The 19831-nt window shown below is 46.6% G+C and overlaps 1 protein-coding gene across 1 annotated transcript in view; it reads right to left on the reverse strand.

Moving 5' to 3' along the window:
• LOC115114943 (baculoviral IAP repeat-containing protein 2-like) overlaps window positions 1-14178 on the reverse strand; it is a 60740-nt gene extending 46562 nt beyond the window's left edge. The window contains exons 1-4 of the mRNA XM_065005016.1: window positions 14073-14178; window positions 11876-12695; window positions 3088-3202; window positions 1567-1732 (exon numbers count right to left, since the gene is read on the reverse strand). Coding sequence (XP_064861088.1) covers window positions 1567-1732; window positions 3088-3202; window positions 11876-11969 — 375 coding nt within the window. The 5' untranslated portion in view covers window positions 11970-12695; window positions 14073-14178. The remainder of the gene's footprint in view (window positions 1-1566; window positions 1733-3087; window positions 3203-11875; window positions 12696-14072) is intronic.
• Window positions 14179-19831: the final 5653 nt, after the last annotated feature.

Here is a 19831-nt window from a genome sequence, read left to right on the forward strand (position 1 = left end):
ATCATCATCATCATTATAACCCCCACCACCAACTATCATTATAACCCCCACCATCATCACCACAACTATCATTATAACCCCACCATCATCACCCCAACAATCATTATAACCCCCACCACCATCACCATCACCACAACTATCATTATAACCCCCAACACCATCATCACCCCAACTATCATTATAACCCCCACCATCATCACCCCAACTATCATTATAACCCCCACCATCATCACCACAACTATCATTATAACCCCCACCATCATCACCCCAACAATCATTATAACCCCCACCATCATCATCACCACAACTATCATTATAACCCCCACCATCATCACCCCAACGATCATTATAACCCCCACCATCATCACCCCAACTATCATTATAACCCCCACCATCATCACCCCAACGATCATTATAACCCCCACCATCATCACAACTATCATTATAACCCCCACCATCATCACCCCAACTATCATTATAACCCCCACCACCACCATCATTATAACCCCCACCATCACAACTATCATTATAACCCCCACCATCATCACCCCAACTATCATTATAACCCCCACCATCATCACCCCAACTATCATTATAACCCCCACCACCATCACCACAACTATCATTATAACCCCCACCATCATCACCCCAACGATCATTATAACCCCACCATCATCACCCCAACTATCATTATAACCCCACCATCATCACCCCAACGATCATTATAACCCCCACCATCACCACCACAACGATCATTATAACCCCCACCATCACAACTATCATTATAACCCCCACCATCATCATCATCATTATAACCCCCACCATCATTATAACCCCCACCATCATCACCCCAACAATCATTATAACCCCCACCACCATCACCCCATCACCACAACATTTATAACCCCCACCACCATCACCCCCATTATAACACCATCATCACCCCATCATTATAACCCCCACCACCATCATCACCCCAACAATCATTATAACCCCCACCAGCATCATCACCCCAACGATCATTATAACCCCCACCAGCATCATCACCCCAACGATCATTATAACCCCCAGCATCATCACCCCAACGATCATTATAACCCCCACCATCATCACCCCAACTATCATTATAACCCCCACCACCATCACCCCCATCACCACAACTATCATTATAACCCCCACCATCATCACCCCAACGATCATTATAACCCCCACCACCATCCATCACCACAACTATCATTATAACCCCCACCATCATCACCCCAACGATCATTATAACCCCCACCATCATCATCACCCCAACGATCATTATAACCCCCACCACCATCACCCCAACTATCATTATAACCCCCACCATCATCACCCCAACGATCATTATAACCCCCACCATCATCATCACCCCAACGATCATTATAACCCCCACCACCATAACTATCATTATAACCCCCACCACCATCATCACCACAAAAACCATCATTACCACAACCATTACCCCCATCAGGTCGACACCTGCTGTATTCGGAACATGTGACAAATACAATTTAATCATCATCATCACACCGATCTCACCGGTATGACGTGCGCGTTGCATAGCGGAGAGAAGGCGCTGTGAGAAGAGGAGAGGAGGTTGGCAGTAGAGGGTAGACTCTGGATGAAGGCGCAAGAAGGAGACAGATGTCTGTGTCTCTCGGTAGGACAGTCACCTGTCTGCCATCCCTCCGCTGTCACATTACACCTGGAGCAGCAACAATTAGATGTCACGTTACACCTGGAGCATATCAATTAGATGTCAGGTTACACCTGGAGCATATCAATTAGATGTCACGTTACACCTGGAGCATATCAATTAGATGTCACGTTACACCTGGAGCATATCAATTAGATGTCACGTTACACCTGGAGCATATCAATTAGATGTCACGTTACACCTGGAGCATATCAATTAGATGTCACGTTACACCTGGAGCATAACAATTAGATGTCACGTTACACCTGGAGCATATCCATTAGATGTCACGTTACACCTGGAGCATATCAATTAGATGTCACGTTACACCTGGAGCATATCAATTAGATGTCACGTTACACCTGGAGCATATCAATTAGATGTCACGTTACACCTGGAGCATAACAATTAGATGTCACGTTACACCTGGAGCATAACAATTAGATGTCACGTTACACCTGGAGCATATCAATTAGATGTCACGTTACACCTGGAGCATAACAATTAGATGTCACGTTACACCTGGAGCATATCAATTAGATGTCACGTTACACCTGGAGCATATCAATTAGATGTCACATCAATTAGTAGGTAGGTGTCTCCAACACCAGTATAGAACCATCACCCACCTGAAACACTGCACCCTGTCTCCAACACCAGTACAGAACCATCACCCACCTGAAACACTGCACCCTGTCTCCAACACCAGTATAGAACCATCACCCACCTGAAACACTGCACCCTGTCTCCAACACCAGTATAGAACCATCACCCACCTGAAACACTGCACCCTGTCTCCAACACCAGTATAGAACCATCACCCACCTGAAACACTGCACCCTGTCTCCAACACCAGTATAGAACCATCACCCACCTGAAACACTGCACCCTGTCTCCAACACCAGTATAGAACCATCACCCACCTGAAACACTGCACCCTGTCTCCAACACCAGTATAGAACCATCACCCACCTGAAACACTGCACCCCGTCTCCAACACCAGTATAGAACCATCACCCACCTGAAACACTGCACCCTGTCTCCAACACCAGTATAGAACCATCACCCACCTGAAACACTGCACCCTGTCTCCAACACCAGTATAGAACCATCACCCACCTGAAACACTGCACCCTGTCTCCAACACCAGTATAGAACCATCACCCACCTGAAACACTGCACCCTGTCTCCAACACCAGTATAGAACCATCACCCACCTGAAACACTGCACCCTGTCTCCAACACCAGTATAGAACCATCACCCACCTGAAACACTGCACCCTGTCTCCAACACCAGTATAGAACCATCACCCACCTGAAACACTGCACCCTGTCTCCAACACCAGTATAGAACCATCACCCACCTGAAACACTGCACCCTGTCTCCAACACCAGTATAGAACCATCCTGCCCTGGCCAGGGTGCGCTCTGTTACAGCTGCAGTCGGGAAGAGGGCAAAGGTCGAGATACGGAACAGTTCTGAGGAGAAAATAATAATCACAACTTTATAAGGTGAGTGTGTGTACAGCGTGTGTAAGGTGAGTGTGTGTACAGCGTGTGTAAGGTGAGTGTGTGTACAGCGTGTGTAAGGTGAGTGTGTGTACAGCGTGTGTAAGGTGAGTGTGTGTACAGCGTGTGTAAGGTGAGTGTGTGTACATCGTGTGTAAGGTGAGTGTGTGTACAGCGTGTGTAAGGTGAGTGTGTGTACAGCGTGTGTAAGGTGAGTGTGTGTACAGCGTGTGTAAGGTGAGTGTGTGTACAGCGTGTGTAAGGTGAGTGTGTGTACAGCGTGTGTAAGGTGAGTGTGTGTACAGCGTGTGTAAGGTGAGTGTGTGTACAGCGTGTGTAAGGTGAGTGTGTGTACAGCGTGTGTAAGGTGAGTGTGTGTACAGCGTGTGTAAGGTGAGTGTGTGTACAGCGTGTGTAAGGTGAGTGTGTGTACAGCGTGTGTAAGGTGAGTGTGTGTACAGCGTGTGTAAGGTGAGTGTGTGTACAGCGTGTGTAAGGTGAGTGTGTGTGTACAGCGTCTGTAAGGTGAGTGTGTGTACAGCGTCTGTAAGGTGAGTGTATGTACAGCGTGTGTAAGGTGAGTGTGTGTACAGCGTGTGTAAGGTGTGTGTGTGTACAGCGTCTGTAAGGTGTGTGTGTGTACAGCGTCTGTAAGGTGAGTGTGTGTACAGCGTGTGTAAGGTGAGTGTGTGTACAGCGTGTGTACAGCGTGTGTAAGGTGAGTGTGTGTACAGCGTGTGTAAGGTGTGTGTGTGTACAGCGTGTGTAAGGTGAGTGTGTGTACAGCGTGTGTAAGGTGTGTGTGTGTACAGCGTCTGTAAGGTGAGTGTGTGTACAGCGTGTGTAAGGTGAGTGTGTGTACAGCGTGTGTACAGCGTGTGTAAGGTGAGTGTGTGTACAGCGTGTGTAAGGTGTGTACAGCGTGTGTGGTGTGTGTGTACAGCGTGTGTAAGGTGTGTGTGTGTACAGCGTGTGTAAGGTGAGTGTGTGTACAGCGTGTGTAAGGTGAGTGTGTGTACAGCGTGTGTAAGGTGTGTGTGTGTACAGCGTGTGTAAGGTGAGTGTGTGTACAGCGTGTGTACAGCGTGTGTAAGGTGTGTGTGTGTACAGCGTGTGTAAGGTGAGTGTGTGTACAGCGTGTGTAAGGTGAGTGTGTGTACAGCGTGTGTAAGGTGAGTGTGTGTACAGCGTGTGTAAGGTGAGTGTGTGTACAGCGTGTGTAAGGTGAGTGTGTGTACAGCGTGTGTAAGGTGAGTGTGTGTACAGCGTGTGTAAGGTGAGTGTGTGTACAGCGTGTGTAAGGTGAGTGTGTGTACAGCGTGTGTAAGGTGAGTGTGTGTACAGCGTGTGTAAGGTGAGTGTGTGTGTACAGCGTGTGTAGCGTGTGTAAGGTGTGTGTGTGTACAGCGTGTAAGGTGAGTGTGTGTACAGCGTGTGTAAGGTGAGTGTCTGTACAGCGTGTGTAAGGTGAGTGTGTGTGTACAGCGTGTGTAAGGTGAGTGTGTGTACAGCGTCTGTAAGGTGAGTGTGTGTACAGCGTGTGTAAGGTGAGTGTGTGTACAGTGTGTGTAAGGTGAGTGTGTACAGCGTCTGTAAGGTGAGTGTGTGTACAGCGTGTGTAAGGTGCGCGTGTGTACAGCGTGTGTAAGGTGAGTGTGTGTACAGCGTGTGTAAGGTGAGTGTGTGTACAGCGTGTGTAAGGTGAGTGTGTGTGTACAGCGTGTGTAAGGTGTGTGTGTACAGCGTCTGTAAGGTGTGTGTGTGTACAGCGTGTGTAAGGTGAGTGTGTGTGTACAGCGTGTGTAAGGTGAGTGTGTACAGCGTGTGTAAGGTGAGTGTGTGTGTACAGCGTGTGTAAGGTGAGTGTGTGTACAGCGTGTGTAAGGTGAGTGTGTGTGTACAGCGTCTGTAAGGTGAGTGTGTGTGTACAGCGTCTGTAAGGTGAGTGTGTGTGTACAGCGTCTGTAAGGTGAGTGTGTGTGTACAGCGTGTGTAAGGTGAGTCAAAATCAAATCAAAAATCAAATCAAATTTATTTGTCACATACACATGGTTAGCAGATGTTAATGCGAGTGTAGCGAAATGCTTGTGCTTCTAGTTCCGACAATGCAGTGATAACCAACAAGTAATCTAGCTAACAATTCCAAAACTACTGTCTTATACACAGTGTAAGGGGATAAGGAATATGTACATAAGGATATATGAATGAGTGATGGTACAGAGCAGCATAGGCAAGATACAGTAGATGGTATTGAGTACAGTATATACATATGAGATGAGTATGTAAACAAAGTGGCATAGTTAAAGTGGCTAGTGATACATGTATTACATAAAGATGCAGTAGATGATATAGAGTACAGTATATACGTATACATATGAGATTAATAATGTAGGGTATGTAAACATTATATTAGGTAGCATTGTTTAAAGTGGCTAGTGATATATTTTACATCATTTCCCATCAATTCCCATTATTAAAGTGGCTGGAGTTGAGTCAGTGTCAATGTCAGTGTGTTGGCAGCGGCCACTCAATGTTAGTGGTGGCTGTTTAACAGTCTGATGGCCTTGAGATAGAAGCTGTTTTTCAGTCTCTCGGTCCCAGCTTTGATGCACCTGTACTGACCTCGCCTTCTGGATGATAATGGGGTGAACAGGCAGTGGCTCGGGTGGTTGTTGTTCTTGATGATCTTTATGGCCTTCCTGTAACATCGGGTGGTGTAGGTGTCCTGGAGGGCAGGTAGTTTGCCCCCGGTGATGCGTTGTGCAGACCTCACTACCCTCTGGAGAGCCTTACGGTTGAGGGCGGAGCAGTTGCCGTACCAGGCGGTGATACAGCCCGCCAGGATGCTCTCGATTGTGCATCTGTAGAAGTTTGTGAGTGCTTTTGGTGACAAGCCGAATTTCTTCAGCCTCCTGAGGTTGAAGAGGCGCTGCTGCGCCTTCTTCACGATGCTGTCTGTGTGGGTGGACCAATTCAGTTTGTCTGTGATGTGTATGCCGAGGAACTTAAAACTTACTACCCTCTCCACTACTGTTCCATCGATGTGGATAGGGGGGTGTTCCCTCTGCTGTTTCCTGAAGTCCACAATCATCTCCTTAGTTTTGTTGACGTTGAGTGTGAGGTTATTTTCCTGACACCACACTCCGAGGGCCCTCACCTCCTCCCTGTAGGCCGTCTCGTCGTTGTTGGTAATCAAGCCTTCCACTGTTGTGTCGTCCGCAAACTTGATGATTGAGTTGGAGGCGTGCGTGGCCACGCAGTCGTGGGTGAACAGGGAGTACAGGAGAGGGCTCAGAACGCACCCTTGTGGGGCCCCAGTGTTGAGGATCAGCGGGGTGGAGATGTTGCCTACCCTCACCACCTGGGGGCGGCCCGTCAGGAAGTCCAGTACCCAGTTGCACAGGGCGGGGTCGAGACCCAGGGTCTCGAGCTTGATGACGAGCTTGGAGGGTACTATGGTGTTAAATGCCGAGCTGTAGTCGATGAACAGCATTCTCACATAGGTATTCCTCTTGTCCAGATGGGTTAGGGCAGTGTGGTTGAGATTGCATCGTCTGTGGACCTATTTGGGCGGTAAGCAAATTGGAGTGGGTCTAGGGTGTCAGGTAGGGTGGAGGTGATATGGTCCTTGACTAGAGTGTACAGTGTGTCTGTAAGGTGAGTGTGTGTACAGCGTGTGTAAGGTGTGTGTGTGTACAGCGTGTCTGTAAGGTGTGTGTGTGTGTACAGCGTGTGTAAGGTGAGTGTGTGTGTGTGTGTGTGTACAGCGTGTCTGTAAGGTGTGTGTGTGTGCAGCGTGTGTAAGGTGAGTGTGTGTGCAGCGTGTGTAAGGTGTGTGTGTGTGTACAGCGTGTCTGTAAGGTGAGTGTGTGTACAGTGTGTGTGTGTGTGTGTGTGTGTGTGTACAGTGTGTCTGTAAGGTGAGTGTGTGTGTGTACAGTGTGTGTGTGTGTGTGTGTACAGTGTGTCTGTAAGGTGAGTGTGTGTGTGTACAGTGTGTGTGTGTGTGTGTACAGTGTGTCTGTAAGGTGAGTGTGTGTGTGTACAGTGTGTACTCTCAGACCACGAGAAACAAGATTCAATCTGATGAAACCAATATCGAATGCCAAGCGTCACATCTGGAGGAAACCAGGCACCATTCCTACGGTGAAGCATGGTGGTGGCAGCATCATACTGTGGTTTTCAGTGACTTGGAGACGAGTCATGATCGAGGGACAGACGAACAGACCAAAGTACAGAGAGATCCTTGAGGGGAAGAGAGCTCAGGACATCAGCCTGGGGTTATGGTTCATCTTCCAACAGGACAAGGACCCTAAGCACACTGCCAAGACAACACAGGAGTGGCTTCGGGAAAAGTCTCAATGTCCTTGATAAGCCAAACCAGAGCCCGGACTTGAACCCGATCTAACATCTCTGAGACCTGAAAATAACACTCCCCATCCAACCTGACAGAGCTTGAGAGGATCTGCAGAGAAGAATGGGAGAAACTCCCCAAATACAGGTGTGCCAAGCTTGTAGCATCATACCCAAGAAGACTCGATGCTGTAATCGCTGCCAAAGGGGCTTCAACAAAGTACTGAGTAAAGGGTCTGAATACTTGGGACATTTATTTTGTAATTATGGGGTATTGTGATGTCATTATGGGGTATTGTGATGTCATTATGGGGTATTGTGATGTCATTATGGGGTATTGTGATGTCATTATGGGGTATTGTGATGTCATTATGGGGTATTGCTAGTATTGTGTAGGGTCTGAATACTTATGGAACTGTGTTCAGCTTATTTATTTTTTTTGCAATTTGCAAACATTTTTTTAAAACTTCTTTTTTCTTTGTTATTATGAGGTATTGTGCGCAGATTGTTTTTCCCCCTTTATCAATGTAATACATTTTAGAATAAGGCTGTAACACAACAAAATGTGGAAAAAGGTGACAAAAACAAAAACTGTGGATTCAGTTATTTCAGCCACACCCGTTGCTGACAGGTGTAGAAAATTGAGCACAGCGCCATGCAATCTCCATAGACAAACATTGGCAGGAGAATGGACTTACGGAAGAGCTCAGTGACCTTTAACGTGGCACCATCATAGGATGCCTCCTTTTCAACATGTAGGTTCATCAAATTTCTGCCCTGTTAGAGCTGCCCCAGTCAACTGTAAGTGCTGTTATTGTGAAGTGGAAACGAGCAACATAGGCTTAACAGCGAAATGGTAGGCCACACAAGCTCACAGAACGGGACCGCCGAGTGCTGAAGCGTGTAAAAATCGTCTGTCCTCAGTTGCAACACTCACTACTTAGTTCCAAACTGTCTCTGAAAGCAACGTCAGCACAATAACTGTTCGTCGGGAGCTTCACGAAAATGGGTTTCCGTGGCAGAGCAGCCAAATAAAAGCCTAAGATCACCACCCGAAATGCCAAGCATCGGGTGGAGTGGGGTAAAGCTCACCGCCATTGGACTCTGGAGCAGTTGAAATGCATTCTCTGGAGTGATGAATCTCGCTTCACGATCTGGTTGTCCAGCGGAAGAGTCTGGGTTTGGCGGATGCCAAGGGAACACTACCTGCCCCAATGTATAGTTCCAACTGTAAAGTTTGGTGGAGGAGGAATAATGGTCTGGGGCTGTTTTTCATGGTTCAGGCCCCTTAGTTCCAGTGAAGGGAAATCTTAACGCTACAGCATACAATGACATTCTAGACGATTCTGTGCTTCCAACTTTGTGGCAACAGTTTCCTGTTTCGGCATGACAATGCTCCCGTGCACAAAGCAAGGTCCATACAGAAATGGGTTGTGAAGATCGGAGATCGGTGTGGAAGAACTTGATTGGCCTGCATAGAGCCCTGACCTCAACACCATCGAACACCTTTGGGATTAATTGAAATGCCGACTGCGAGCCAGGCCTAAATCGCCCAACATCAGTTTCCGACCTCACTAACGCTCTTGTGGCTGAATGGAAGCAAGTCCCCGCAGCAATGTTCCAACATCTAGTGGAAAGCCTCCCTGAAGAGTGGAGGCTGTTATAGCAGCAAAGGGGGGACCAACTCCATATTAATGACTTCCCAGAAGAGTGGAGGCTGTTATAGCAGCAAAGGGGGGACCAACTCCATTTTAATGACTTCCCAGAAGAGTGGAGGCTGTTATAGCAGCAAAGGGGGGGACCAACTCCATATTAATGACTTCCCAGAAGAGTGGAGGCTGTTATAGCAGCAAAGGGGGGACCAACTCCATATTAATGACTTCCCAGAAGAGTGGAGGCTGTTATAGCAGCAAAGAGGGGACCAACTCCATATTAATGACTTCCCAGAAGAGTGGAGGCTGTTATAGCAGCAAAGGGGGGACCAACTCCATTTTAATGACTTCCCAGAAGAGTGGAGGCTGTTATAGCAGCAAAGAGGGGACCAACTCCATATTAATGACTTCCCAGAAGAGTGGAGGCTGTTATAGCAGCAAAGAGGGGGACCAACTCCATATTAATGACTTCCCAGAAGAGTGGAGGCTGTTATAGCAGCAAAGGGGGGACCAACTCCATATTAATGACTTCCCAGAAGAGTGGAGGCAGAAACTCCATATTAATGACTTCCCAGAAGTGGAGGCTGTTATAGCAGCAAAGAGGGGACCAACTCCATATTAATGACTTCCCAGAAGAGTGGAGGCTGTTATAGCAGCAAAGGGGGGACCAACTCCATATTAATGACTTCCCAGAAGAGTGGAGGCTGTTATAGCAGCAAAGAGGGGACCAACTCCATATTAATGACTTCCCAGAAGAGTGGAGGCTGTTATAGCAGCAAAGAGGGGACCAACTCCATATTAATGACTTCCCAGAAGAGCTGTTATAGCAGCAAAGGGGGGACCAACTCCATTTTAATGACTTCCCAGAAGAGTGGAGGCTGTTATAGCAGCAAAGAGGGGACCAACTCCATATTAATGACTTCCCAGAAGAGTGGAGGCTGTTATAGCAGCAAAGAGGGGACCAACTCCATATTAATGACTTCCCAGAAGAGTGGAGGCTGTTATAGCAGCAAAGGGGGACCAACTCCATATTAATGACTTCCCAGAAGAGTGGAGGCTGTTATAGCAGCAAAGAGGGGACCAACTCCATATTAATGACTTCCCAGAAGAGTGGAGGCTGTTATAGCAGCAAAGAGGGGGACCAACTCCATATTAATGACTTCCCAGAAGAGTGGAGGCTGTTATAGCAGCAAAGGGGGGACCAACTCCATATTAATGACTTCCCAGAAGAGTGGAGGCTGTTATAGCAGCAAAGGGGGGACCAACTCCATATTAATGACTTCCCAGAAGAGTGGAGGCTGTTATAGCAGCAAAGGGGGACCAACTCCATATTAATGTCCATGACCTTGGAATGAGATGTTCAACTAGCAGGTGTCCACATACTTCTGGTCATTTTTTGCAACCCGGGTCTTTTTTGTTGTTGTCTTCAAATGTTTGTTTTGTATTATTTTTAAGAAAAGGTACAGTACACAAAACAGGTACACCTAGACAGAGAAAACAAAGGTGACGAACAAGACTAACAGTTCCCATCCCACCCACAGGAATTCCCCAAGCCAAAAATGAGATTAGTGGTTCTCAATAGCAGTCTTTTGACAGAGTCATACGGTGATGAGAACAAATATATGTTTCTTTCACTCGTCCCATGCATGCGTCATACAGATATTGCCATGTTTCTAATGTCCATGGATGATAGCAGCAACTGCTGTCTGCTTCAAAAGAATGAGGCGCCTGCCAACGTTAATCCAGCCAGACAATTTGTATTTTACTTTATTTAAAATAGGCAAGTCAGTTAAGAACAAATTCTTATTTACAATGACGGCCTACCTGACGACCGAGGTCAGCCTGCAGGCGCCCGGTCCGCCACAAGGAGTCGCTAGAGCACGATGAGCCAAGTAAAGCACCCCCCCCGGCCAAAACCTCCCTTCACCCGGACGACGCTGGGCAAATTATGCGCCACCCTTTGGGACTCCCGATCACGGCCAGGGATCGAACCAGGGTCTGTAGTGACGCCTCTAGCACTGCGATATAGTGCCTTAGACCGTTGCGCCATTCCCTAGTCCATGCTGATGACAAGCATACCCATAACGTGATGCAGCCACCACAATGCTTGAAAATATGAAGCGGTACTCAGTGATGCATTGTTGGATTTGTCCCAAAACATAACGCTTTGTATTCAGGACATAAAGTTGGTCCATTTGCCACATTTTTTGCAGTTTTACTTTAGTGTTTTGTTGCAAACAACATGCATGTTTTGGAATATGTTTATTCTGTACAGGATTCCTTGTGTCTAACGTGTTTGTGTCTGTGTCTGTGTCAGGCCTACCTGAGGAACTGTCATACTGCAATGTGTGTCTAACGTGTCTGTGTCTGTGTGAGGCCTACCTGAGGAGTTGTCATACTGCAATGTGTGTCTAACGTGTCTGTGTGAGGCCTACCTGAGGAACTGTCATACTGCAATGTGTGTCTAACGTGTCTGTGTGAGGCCTACCTGAGGAACTGTCATACTGCAATGTGTGTCTAACGTGTCTGTGTGAGGCCTACCTGAGGAACTGTCATACTGCAATGTGTGTCTAATGTGTCTGTGTGAGGCCTACCTGAGGAACTGTCATACTGCAATGTGTGTCTGTGTGAGGCCTACCTGAGGAGTTGTCATACTGCAGGTTAACTGGGGCTCCGTTTCGACACAGACCAATGAGGAACGGGCTCTTCTGGAGATGGACTAGGGTGTCCATTTACAAACAGGGTAGACAGTCTAGATATAGACAGCCTAGAATCTAGATATACAGCTATTAGAGTCTAGATTTTGCTTCTAGATGGATTTTTTTGATGAAGAGTTTGTAGAATTAGAGAAAAGGAAGGGCCATTCTCCTCAGGGAGAGAGGGATGAGTAACCCAGGGCAGGGGGAACACACACACACACACACACACGAAAACACACGTGATTGATGGAAACAGTATGCGTTTCCTGTCATCTCACACATCAGCCTGGAAATAAAACTGAAGGTTCCGGAACTGATCTGACTAACAACCTACAGAAGAGAAACCGACAACCTTGTGTCATAATAGTATATCACAATATGCCAGAACACCTTATAATAATATATGATATGCCATTTAGCAGATTATTTTATTGAAAAAGTAAGTAGTCAGTCATGTCTGAGCCACAGAGAAGTGTCTGTCTGCCTCTGTCTGTCTGTCTGTCTGTAACCACCAGACTAGGCCACACCACTCTGTCCACTTGGTGAATATGGACAGAACACACACACACACACACACACACACACAGCCCTGGGTATGGCTGGTCACCCCTCTCCCCCTGAATGGAACAACCCTCCTGGGGTTGTTTACGTCTCCATGGCAGCAGAGATGAACCAGACTAAGAAATGTATCTGTCTGAGAGGAAGGTTTAATGGGAGAGTAAAAGTTGTCCTCCTTTACTGCAGAAATGTTGATAACACCTGTAGGGGAGACAGAAATATCACATTAGTAGAATGTTATATTAGTAGCAATTATTAGGATCAACAATTAGCTGGTGCAGAGGCAGCGTCTACTCTTCCTGGGTCCAAATTACAGCTAAATTACATACAGCTAATTCCATTATTTAGACAACAGCAGGTGTGGTGGCTTGTAGGGGAGAGACAGAGGAACATCGCATTAATACAACGTGTCCTACTGGTTGATTTTCCCTGTAATGAATGCTTTACATAGCTACGTGGTTAAACATATTCAGACAACAGCTGGTGTGACGGGTTCAGCACTTCCTGCTTTTGAATTGGGAGGAAATGAATAAGACAAAGGACACATATAAGCTACACAGCGACGATTTTATCATACCATGTATGTAGTGTTTCCCTCAGACCAGGTTTAAAATGTTGCCTACACGCACACACCGCGTAATATTTTGAAATACAGCAAGCTGACTTGCTACAGTGGTAGTCAGCTAGTTAGGTTAAAATGGCATTGTATGGAGCACGAAGTCATATTGCTTAATTTCCCCTCCAGAGTTAATTTCCCCTCCAGTACAACTTTTTAGTATCTGCTGTGATTTCACATTTTAATTTGTGGTGCACAAACATGTATCAAATTGTCTGAGATGGTGAAACTTTTTTTTTAAACGAGCTAGCTAACGTTAGCGGGTGTTGTCTGTGTAGCTAAATGGCGTCAGAACATTGTTGTTATCCATAACTGCTAACTAACTAGCTACGTGGTTACAGGGGATAATATGTAAATAGTACAGTCAGCAGAAGCAGAAGGGGAACCTTGGTTAAATAGGTCTGTTAAGTCCCCGTCCTTCTGGCGTTAGACCAGTGACTCACCCTCCAGAAAGAAATATCTCGGATCAAAGGCGAGTCTCTACAAATACCTCAGTCAGTCGTCACTTCCGTTCCGGTAAATGTGACCACGACGTTGTTGTTTTTTTTTTTTACCCGAGAAGAAACCAAGTAGTTATAGAAATTCCACTGTCTATAGTCCTCTATGTAGAAAGAAACGTCAATGTGATGAAGTATTAGTTATCACGATAATTCCATCTATAATGACAGGCCATTTCATAGCAAAACAAAATAACATAACAAATGTAATATTTCCTTGAATAATAATATCACATTTTTTTGACCATAATCAATTACATTTTTTCAAACAACATTTTCATTTTCAATAAGTTTTACACACCATGTTGTTTAAAATGTACAGTAGGCGAGGTTACAACATCCATTATAGGAAATGTATGCTTGTCCGTGAATGGACACTGTCGGTTTTAATTTAGATCACATGATCGATCATTTTATGGTGTGTAATATGAACATGACAACAGAGTAATAAAATGCTTAACTTACTTTTGTCCAACAGTTATTCAGGCAGATCACAGGGAGGAAGTAGAACTAAACTAACAGCAGCCTAACCAGAAAGACTACAGACCACACGCGGAACCTTATATCTATGCTTATGACTCGATTCGCCTACACACAAGGGGAATTACCAGTATTATTTGCACCGTACCTTGTGGGTGGTTTAGTCAAATATGGTGTGAATGTGTGTTAGTGTAACATCTGCAACGTTAACGCATGAAACTTTTGATCGATGTTACCCTCATAGACAACGGCCAGTTCACCTGTTGATGTTTTCCCAGTGGTGCAAAAAGTACCCAATAAATATACCTTACTAGAAAATTACTCAAGTAAAAGTGAGTCAACCAGTAAAATGCTACTTGAGTAAAAGTCTACATTTATTTGGTTTTAAATGTACTTAAGTACAAAAAGTAAATGGAATTGCTCAAATATACTTAAAAGTATAGATTGATTTAAAAAATGTTTTTTTTTACATTTACTGATAAATCAAATCAAATTATATTTGTCACATCCTCCAAATACAACAGGCATTTGTGAAATGCTTACTTAAAAAAGCCCTTAACCAACAATGCAGCTTTAAGATTTTTTTGTTGTTGCCAGAGGCACATGATAAAATGTATACAAGTATTGTGAGGGCTGTCTTTTTAGACTTCAGTGTGGCTTTTAACATTATTGATCATAGTCTGCTGCTGGAAAAACTTGTGTTATGGCTTTTCACCCCCTGCTATAATGTGGAAAAAGGGTATCAACTCAAATCAAATGTATTTATATAGCCTTTCTTACATCAGCTGATATCTCAAAGTGCTGTACAGAAACCCAGCCTAAAACCCCAAACAGCAAGCAATGCAGGTGTAGAAGCACGGTGGCTAGGAAAAACTCAACCCACTCAAGTGACGCTATCCTCTTAGGGACGGTATGAAAGAGCCCTAGTAAGCCAGTGACTCAGCCCCTGTAATAGGGTTAGAGGCAGAGAATCCCAGTGAAAAGAGGGGAACCGGCCAGGCAGAGACAGCAAGGGCGGTTCGGTTCGTTGCTCCATTGCCTTTCCGTTCACCTTCACACTCCTGGGCCAGACTACACTCAATCATAGGACCCACTGAAGAGATGAGTCTTCAGTAAAGACTTAAAGGTTGAGACCGAGTTGGCGTCTCTCACATGGGTAGGCAGACCATTCCATAAAAATGGAGCTCTATAGGAGAAAGCCCTGCCTCCAGCTGTTTGATTAGAAATTCTAGGGACAATTAGGAGGCCTGCGTCTGGTGACCGTAGCGTACGTGTAGGTATGTACAGCAGGACCAAATCGGAGAGATCGGTAGGAGCAAGCCCATGTAATGCTTTGTAGGTTAGCAGTAAAACCTTGAAATCAGCCCTTGCCTTAACAGGAAGCCAGTGTAGAGGCTAGCAATTTTTGGGGTTCTAGTCAGGATTCTAGCAGCCGTATTTAGCACTAACTGAAGTTTATTTAGTGCTTTATGTAGCCGTAAAGTAGAGCATTGCAGTAGTCTAACCTAGAAGTAACAAAAGCATGGATACATTTTTCTGCATCATTTTTGGACAGAAAGTTTCTGATTTTTGCAATGTTACGTAGATGGAAAAAAGCTGTCTTTGAAACAGTCTTGATATGTTCGTCAGAGAGAAAAAGAGAGATCAGGGTCCAGAGTAATGCCGAGGTCCTTCACAGTTTTATTTGAGGCAACTGTACAACCATCAAGATGAATTGTCAGATTCAACAGAAGATCTCTTTGTTTCTTGGGACCTAGAATACTTGTCTAACAGAACACAGAGGGTGCTCTTTAATAGAAGCCTCTCAAACATAATCCAGGTAGAATCAGGAATTCCCCAGGGCAACTGTTTAGGCCCCTTACTTTTTCCAATCTTTACTAACGTCATGCCACTGGCTTTGAGTAAAGCCAGAGTGTCTATATATGCTGATGATTCAACACAATACACGTCAACTACTACAGCGACTGAAATTACTGCAACACATAAAGAGTAGCAGTTCGTTTCAGAGTGGGTGGCAAGGAATAAATGAACCCTAAATATTTCTTAAACTAAAAGCATTGTATTTGTACAAATCATTCACTAAACTTCAACTAAATCTTGTAATAAATAAGGTGGAAATTGAGCAATTTGAGATGGCTAAACTGCTTGGAGTAACCCTGGATTGTAAACTGTCATGGTCAAAACATATTGATACAACAGTAGCTAAGATGGGGAGAAGTCTGTCCATAATAAAGGTCAACAAGGTACAGAATGGCAGGCAGGGGCAGGCTCAGGGTCAGGGTCAGGGCAGGGTCAGGGGCAGGGTCAGGGTCAGGCTCAGGGTCAGGGCAGGGTCAGGGGCAGGGTCAGGGGCAGGCTCAGGGGCAGGGTCAGGCTCAGGCTCAGGGTCAGGGCAGGGTCAGGGCAGGCAGAATGGTTAAAACCGGGAAAACTAGAAAACAGGAACTAAAAAAGACAGGAGCAAGGGGGAACCGCTTGACGAACAAAATTAACTGGCAACAGACAAACAGAGAACACAGGTATAAATACACAGGGGATAATGGGGAAGATAGGCGACACCTGGAGGAGGGTGGAGACAATCACAAGGACAGGTGAAACAGATCAGGGTGTGACACACATACACATGGATTTAGTACTGTAGATATGTGGTAGTGGTGGATTAGGGGCCTGAGGGGACACGGTCTGTTGTGAAATCTGTGAATGTATTGTAATGTTTTTAAAATTGTATAAACTGCCTTAATTTTGCTGAATCCCAGGAAGAATACCAATGGGGATCCATAGTAAATACAGACACTCAGACATCATTTATAACAAATCATTTACAAAGATGCATTTGCATTTAGGGACAGATCAACCTTTACAGGGGAGGGGTGGTCCAAAATAGGGGAGGGTTGTTTTGGTTTGGGTGGGGGCACAGGGCATGATAGTGCATTATTTCCCTGGTTTACATTAGCTGTTCTGCTCGTATTATTAGGCATATGGCGTAAGTCACGACTTCACAGGAGAGCCATTTTTTTTAAATGGGGGGGGGATGTCTTCTTGAACATGTGAACTTTCATGTGCCTTAATAACAAACATGTATGGCATCTGTAAATATGAATAAAATTGTTAAATTACGAGCCTTGTTGGTTAAGCTACAGAGCTACAGTTGCTAAAGAGATGGAGAAAACACCTGTCTCCGGATTACATCTTCAAACTAAGGGCAACCATGGCATGGCGTCTGTGACAGGAAGACGCATCCATCATGCATGATGATGTATACAGGTAAGATAGTCTGTCTGTTCCAGGACACCGGAAACACACTCCAGGACAGAAACACAGGCAAACACAGACTCAGGAAGCGGGATTCGTACGTAAAAAACAACAAACAAATTCTATCCAACTTGACAGTACCCCCCCTCCGACGAACGCCACCGGGCGGACTACCTGGAGCGCCAGGGTGGAGGCGGTAGAAGTCACGAAGCAGGTCGTCCTCAAGGATCTGACGCCGAGGAATCCAACTCCTCTCCTCTGGCCCATATCCTTCCCAATCCACGAGATATTGGAAACCTCGACCCCGCCGTCTGGAATCCATTATGCGGCGCACCGTGTAGGCAGGACCACCTCCGATCATCCGAGGAGGAGGAGGACGAGGAGGAGGGGGCAACAGAGGACTGAGGAGAACCGGCTTGAGGCAGGAGACATGAAAGGTGGGGTGTACTCGAAGCGTTGCCAGCAATTTGAGTCGGACCACAACAGGGTTAATGATTCTCTCCACCACAAACGGACCAATGAACTTTGGTGACAGTTTCCTCGACTCAGTCCGTAGAGGAAGATCCCGTGTAGCCAACCAAACCTTATCTCCGATGGTATAAGCGGGAGCAGGAATACGGCGACGATTCGCCTGGATCTGATACCGGTCAGAAACTCTAAGGAGGACCTTCCTGGCCCGGTCCGGTGGCAACGACGAATGTGGGCCTGGACAGAAGGAACCGAAAGATCCCTCTCCTGAGAAGGAAACAAGGGAGGTTGGTATCCGTACAGGCATTGGAAGGGGGACATCCCAGTGGCAGATGAAGGAAGGGTATTATGGGCATACTCGACCCAGGGTAATTGAGATGACCAAGAGGTGGGATCAGAGGAGACAAGACAACGCAGCGTGGACTCCATCTTCTGGTTGGCTCTCTCCGCCTGACCATTAGATTGTGGGTGAAATCCAGAAGTGAGACTGACTGTAGCTCCAATGGCCAAACAGAAGGATCTCCAGACAGCAGAGGTAAACTGAGGACCACGGTCAGAAACAATCCGTGGACCCTGAAAACCTCCCTAACCAGGATCTCGGACGTCTCCGTGGCAGATGGAAGCTTGGAGAGAGGGGCAAAATGAGCAAACTTGCTGAATCTGTCCACAATGGTCAGAATGACCGTGTTCCCAACAGAAGGGGGCAATCCCGTGACAAAATCCAGGGCCAGATGCGACCAAGGTCGCCGAGGAATAGGTAGGGGGTGAAGAAGCCCAGAGCTGGGCCGATTGGTACTTTTGTTCTGAGCACAAACAGGACATGCGGCAACAAACCTCCGGGTATCTTCTCCCATGGCAGGCCACCAAAATCGTCTGCGCAGTAGCGCCATAGTCCGAGCAACGCCAGGGTGACAAGCTATCTTGCTGGCATGGGACCACTGAAGAACAGCAGAACGGACCGACTCAGGCACGAACAACCGACCGGGTGGACCGTTACCGGGGCCGGACTGCGTCCGAAGAGCCGCCATCACCTCCTCCTCAATCCTCCATGTAAGGGCTCCCACGACAACGTTCTGGGGAAGAATCGTCTCAGTCTTGGCCCCACTCTCATCCGTCTTGGAGAACATCCGGGACAAGGCGTCCGCTTTGCCGTTCTTCGACCCAGGTCGGAACGTCAGGGAAAAATTGAAGCGTCCAAAAAACAAAGCCCACCTGGCCTGACGGGAGTTGAGACGTTTAGCCGATTGCACGTAAGCCAGATTCTTGTGGTCAGTCCAGACCACAAACGGTTGCTCCGCTCCCTCCAACCAGTGACGCCACTCCTCCAAGGCAAGCTCCACAGCGAGAAGCTCCCGGTTACCCACATCGTAGTTTCTCTCAGCTGGTGAAAGACGACAAGAGTAGAAGGTGCAGGGATGGAGTTTACAGTCAGTGGAGCTACGCTGGGACAGGATGGCGCCCACTCCCACATCAGACGCGTCCACCTCAACAACAAACTGACGGGAAGTGTCAGGTTGAGAGAGAATCGGCGCATTGGTGAATCGGCTCTTCAAGTTCAGAAATGCTCAGTCTGCCTCAGGAGTCCAACAGAAAATTCTGGTGCAAGACGTCAGAGCAGTTAAAGGGGCGGCCACCCAGCTGTAATCACAGATAAACCTCCGATAGAAGTTCGCAAATCCCAGGAATCTCTGGAGCTGCAATCTCGTACCGGGCCGGGCCCAATCCCGAACCGCCCGAACCTTCTCTTGGTCCATCTTGATCTCACCCCTGGAGATGATGTACCCGAGGAAGGATGTAGTGTGGGCGTGAAAATCACACTTCTCTGCCTTCACAAACAGACGGTTCTCCAATAACCGCTGCAGGACCTGCTTAACATGCTGGATGTGGCTGGAAAGCTCTTTGGATAAAATCAGAATGTCATCCAGGTAAACGAACACAAACAGACCGATCATATCCCTCAGCACGTCATTCACCAAACTTTGGAACACTGCTGGAGCGTTGGAAAGTCCAAACGGCATCACCTG

Source organism: Oncorhynchus nerka, linkage group LG19 (genome assembly GCF_034236695.1).
Source record: "Oncorhynchus nerka isolate Pitt River linkage group LG19, Oner_Uvic_2.0, whole genome shotgun sequence".
In the NCBI taxonomy this organism is placed as follows: Eukaryota; Metazoa; Chordata; class Actinopteri; order Salmoniformes; family Salmonidae; genus Oncorhynchus; species Oncorhynchus nerka.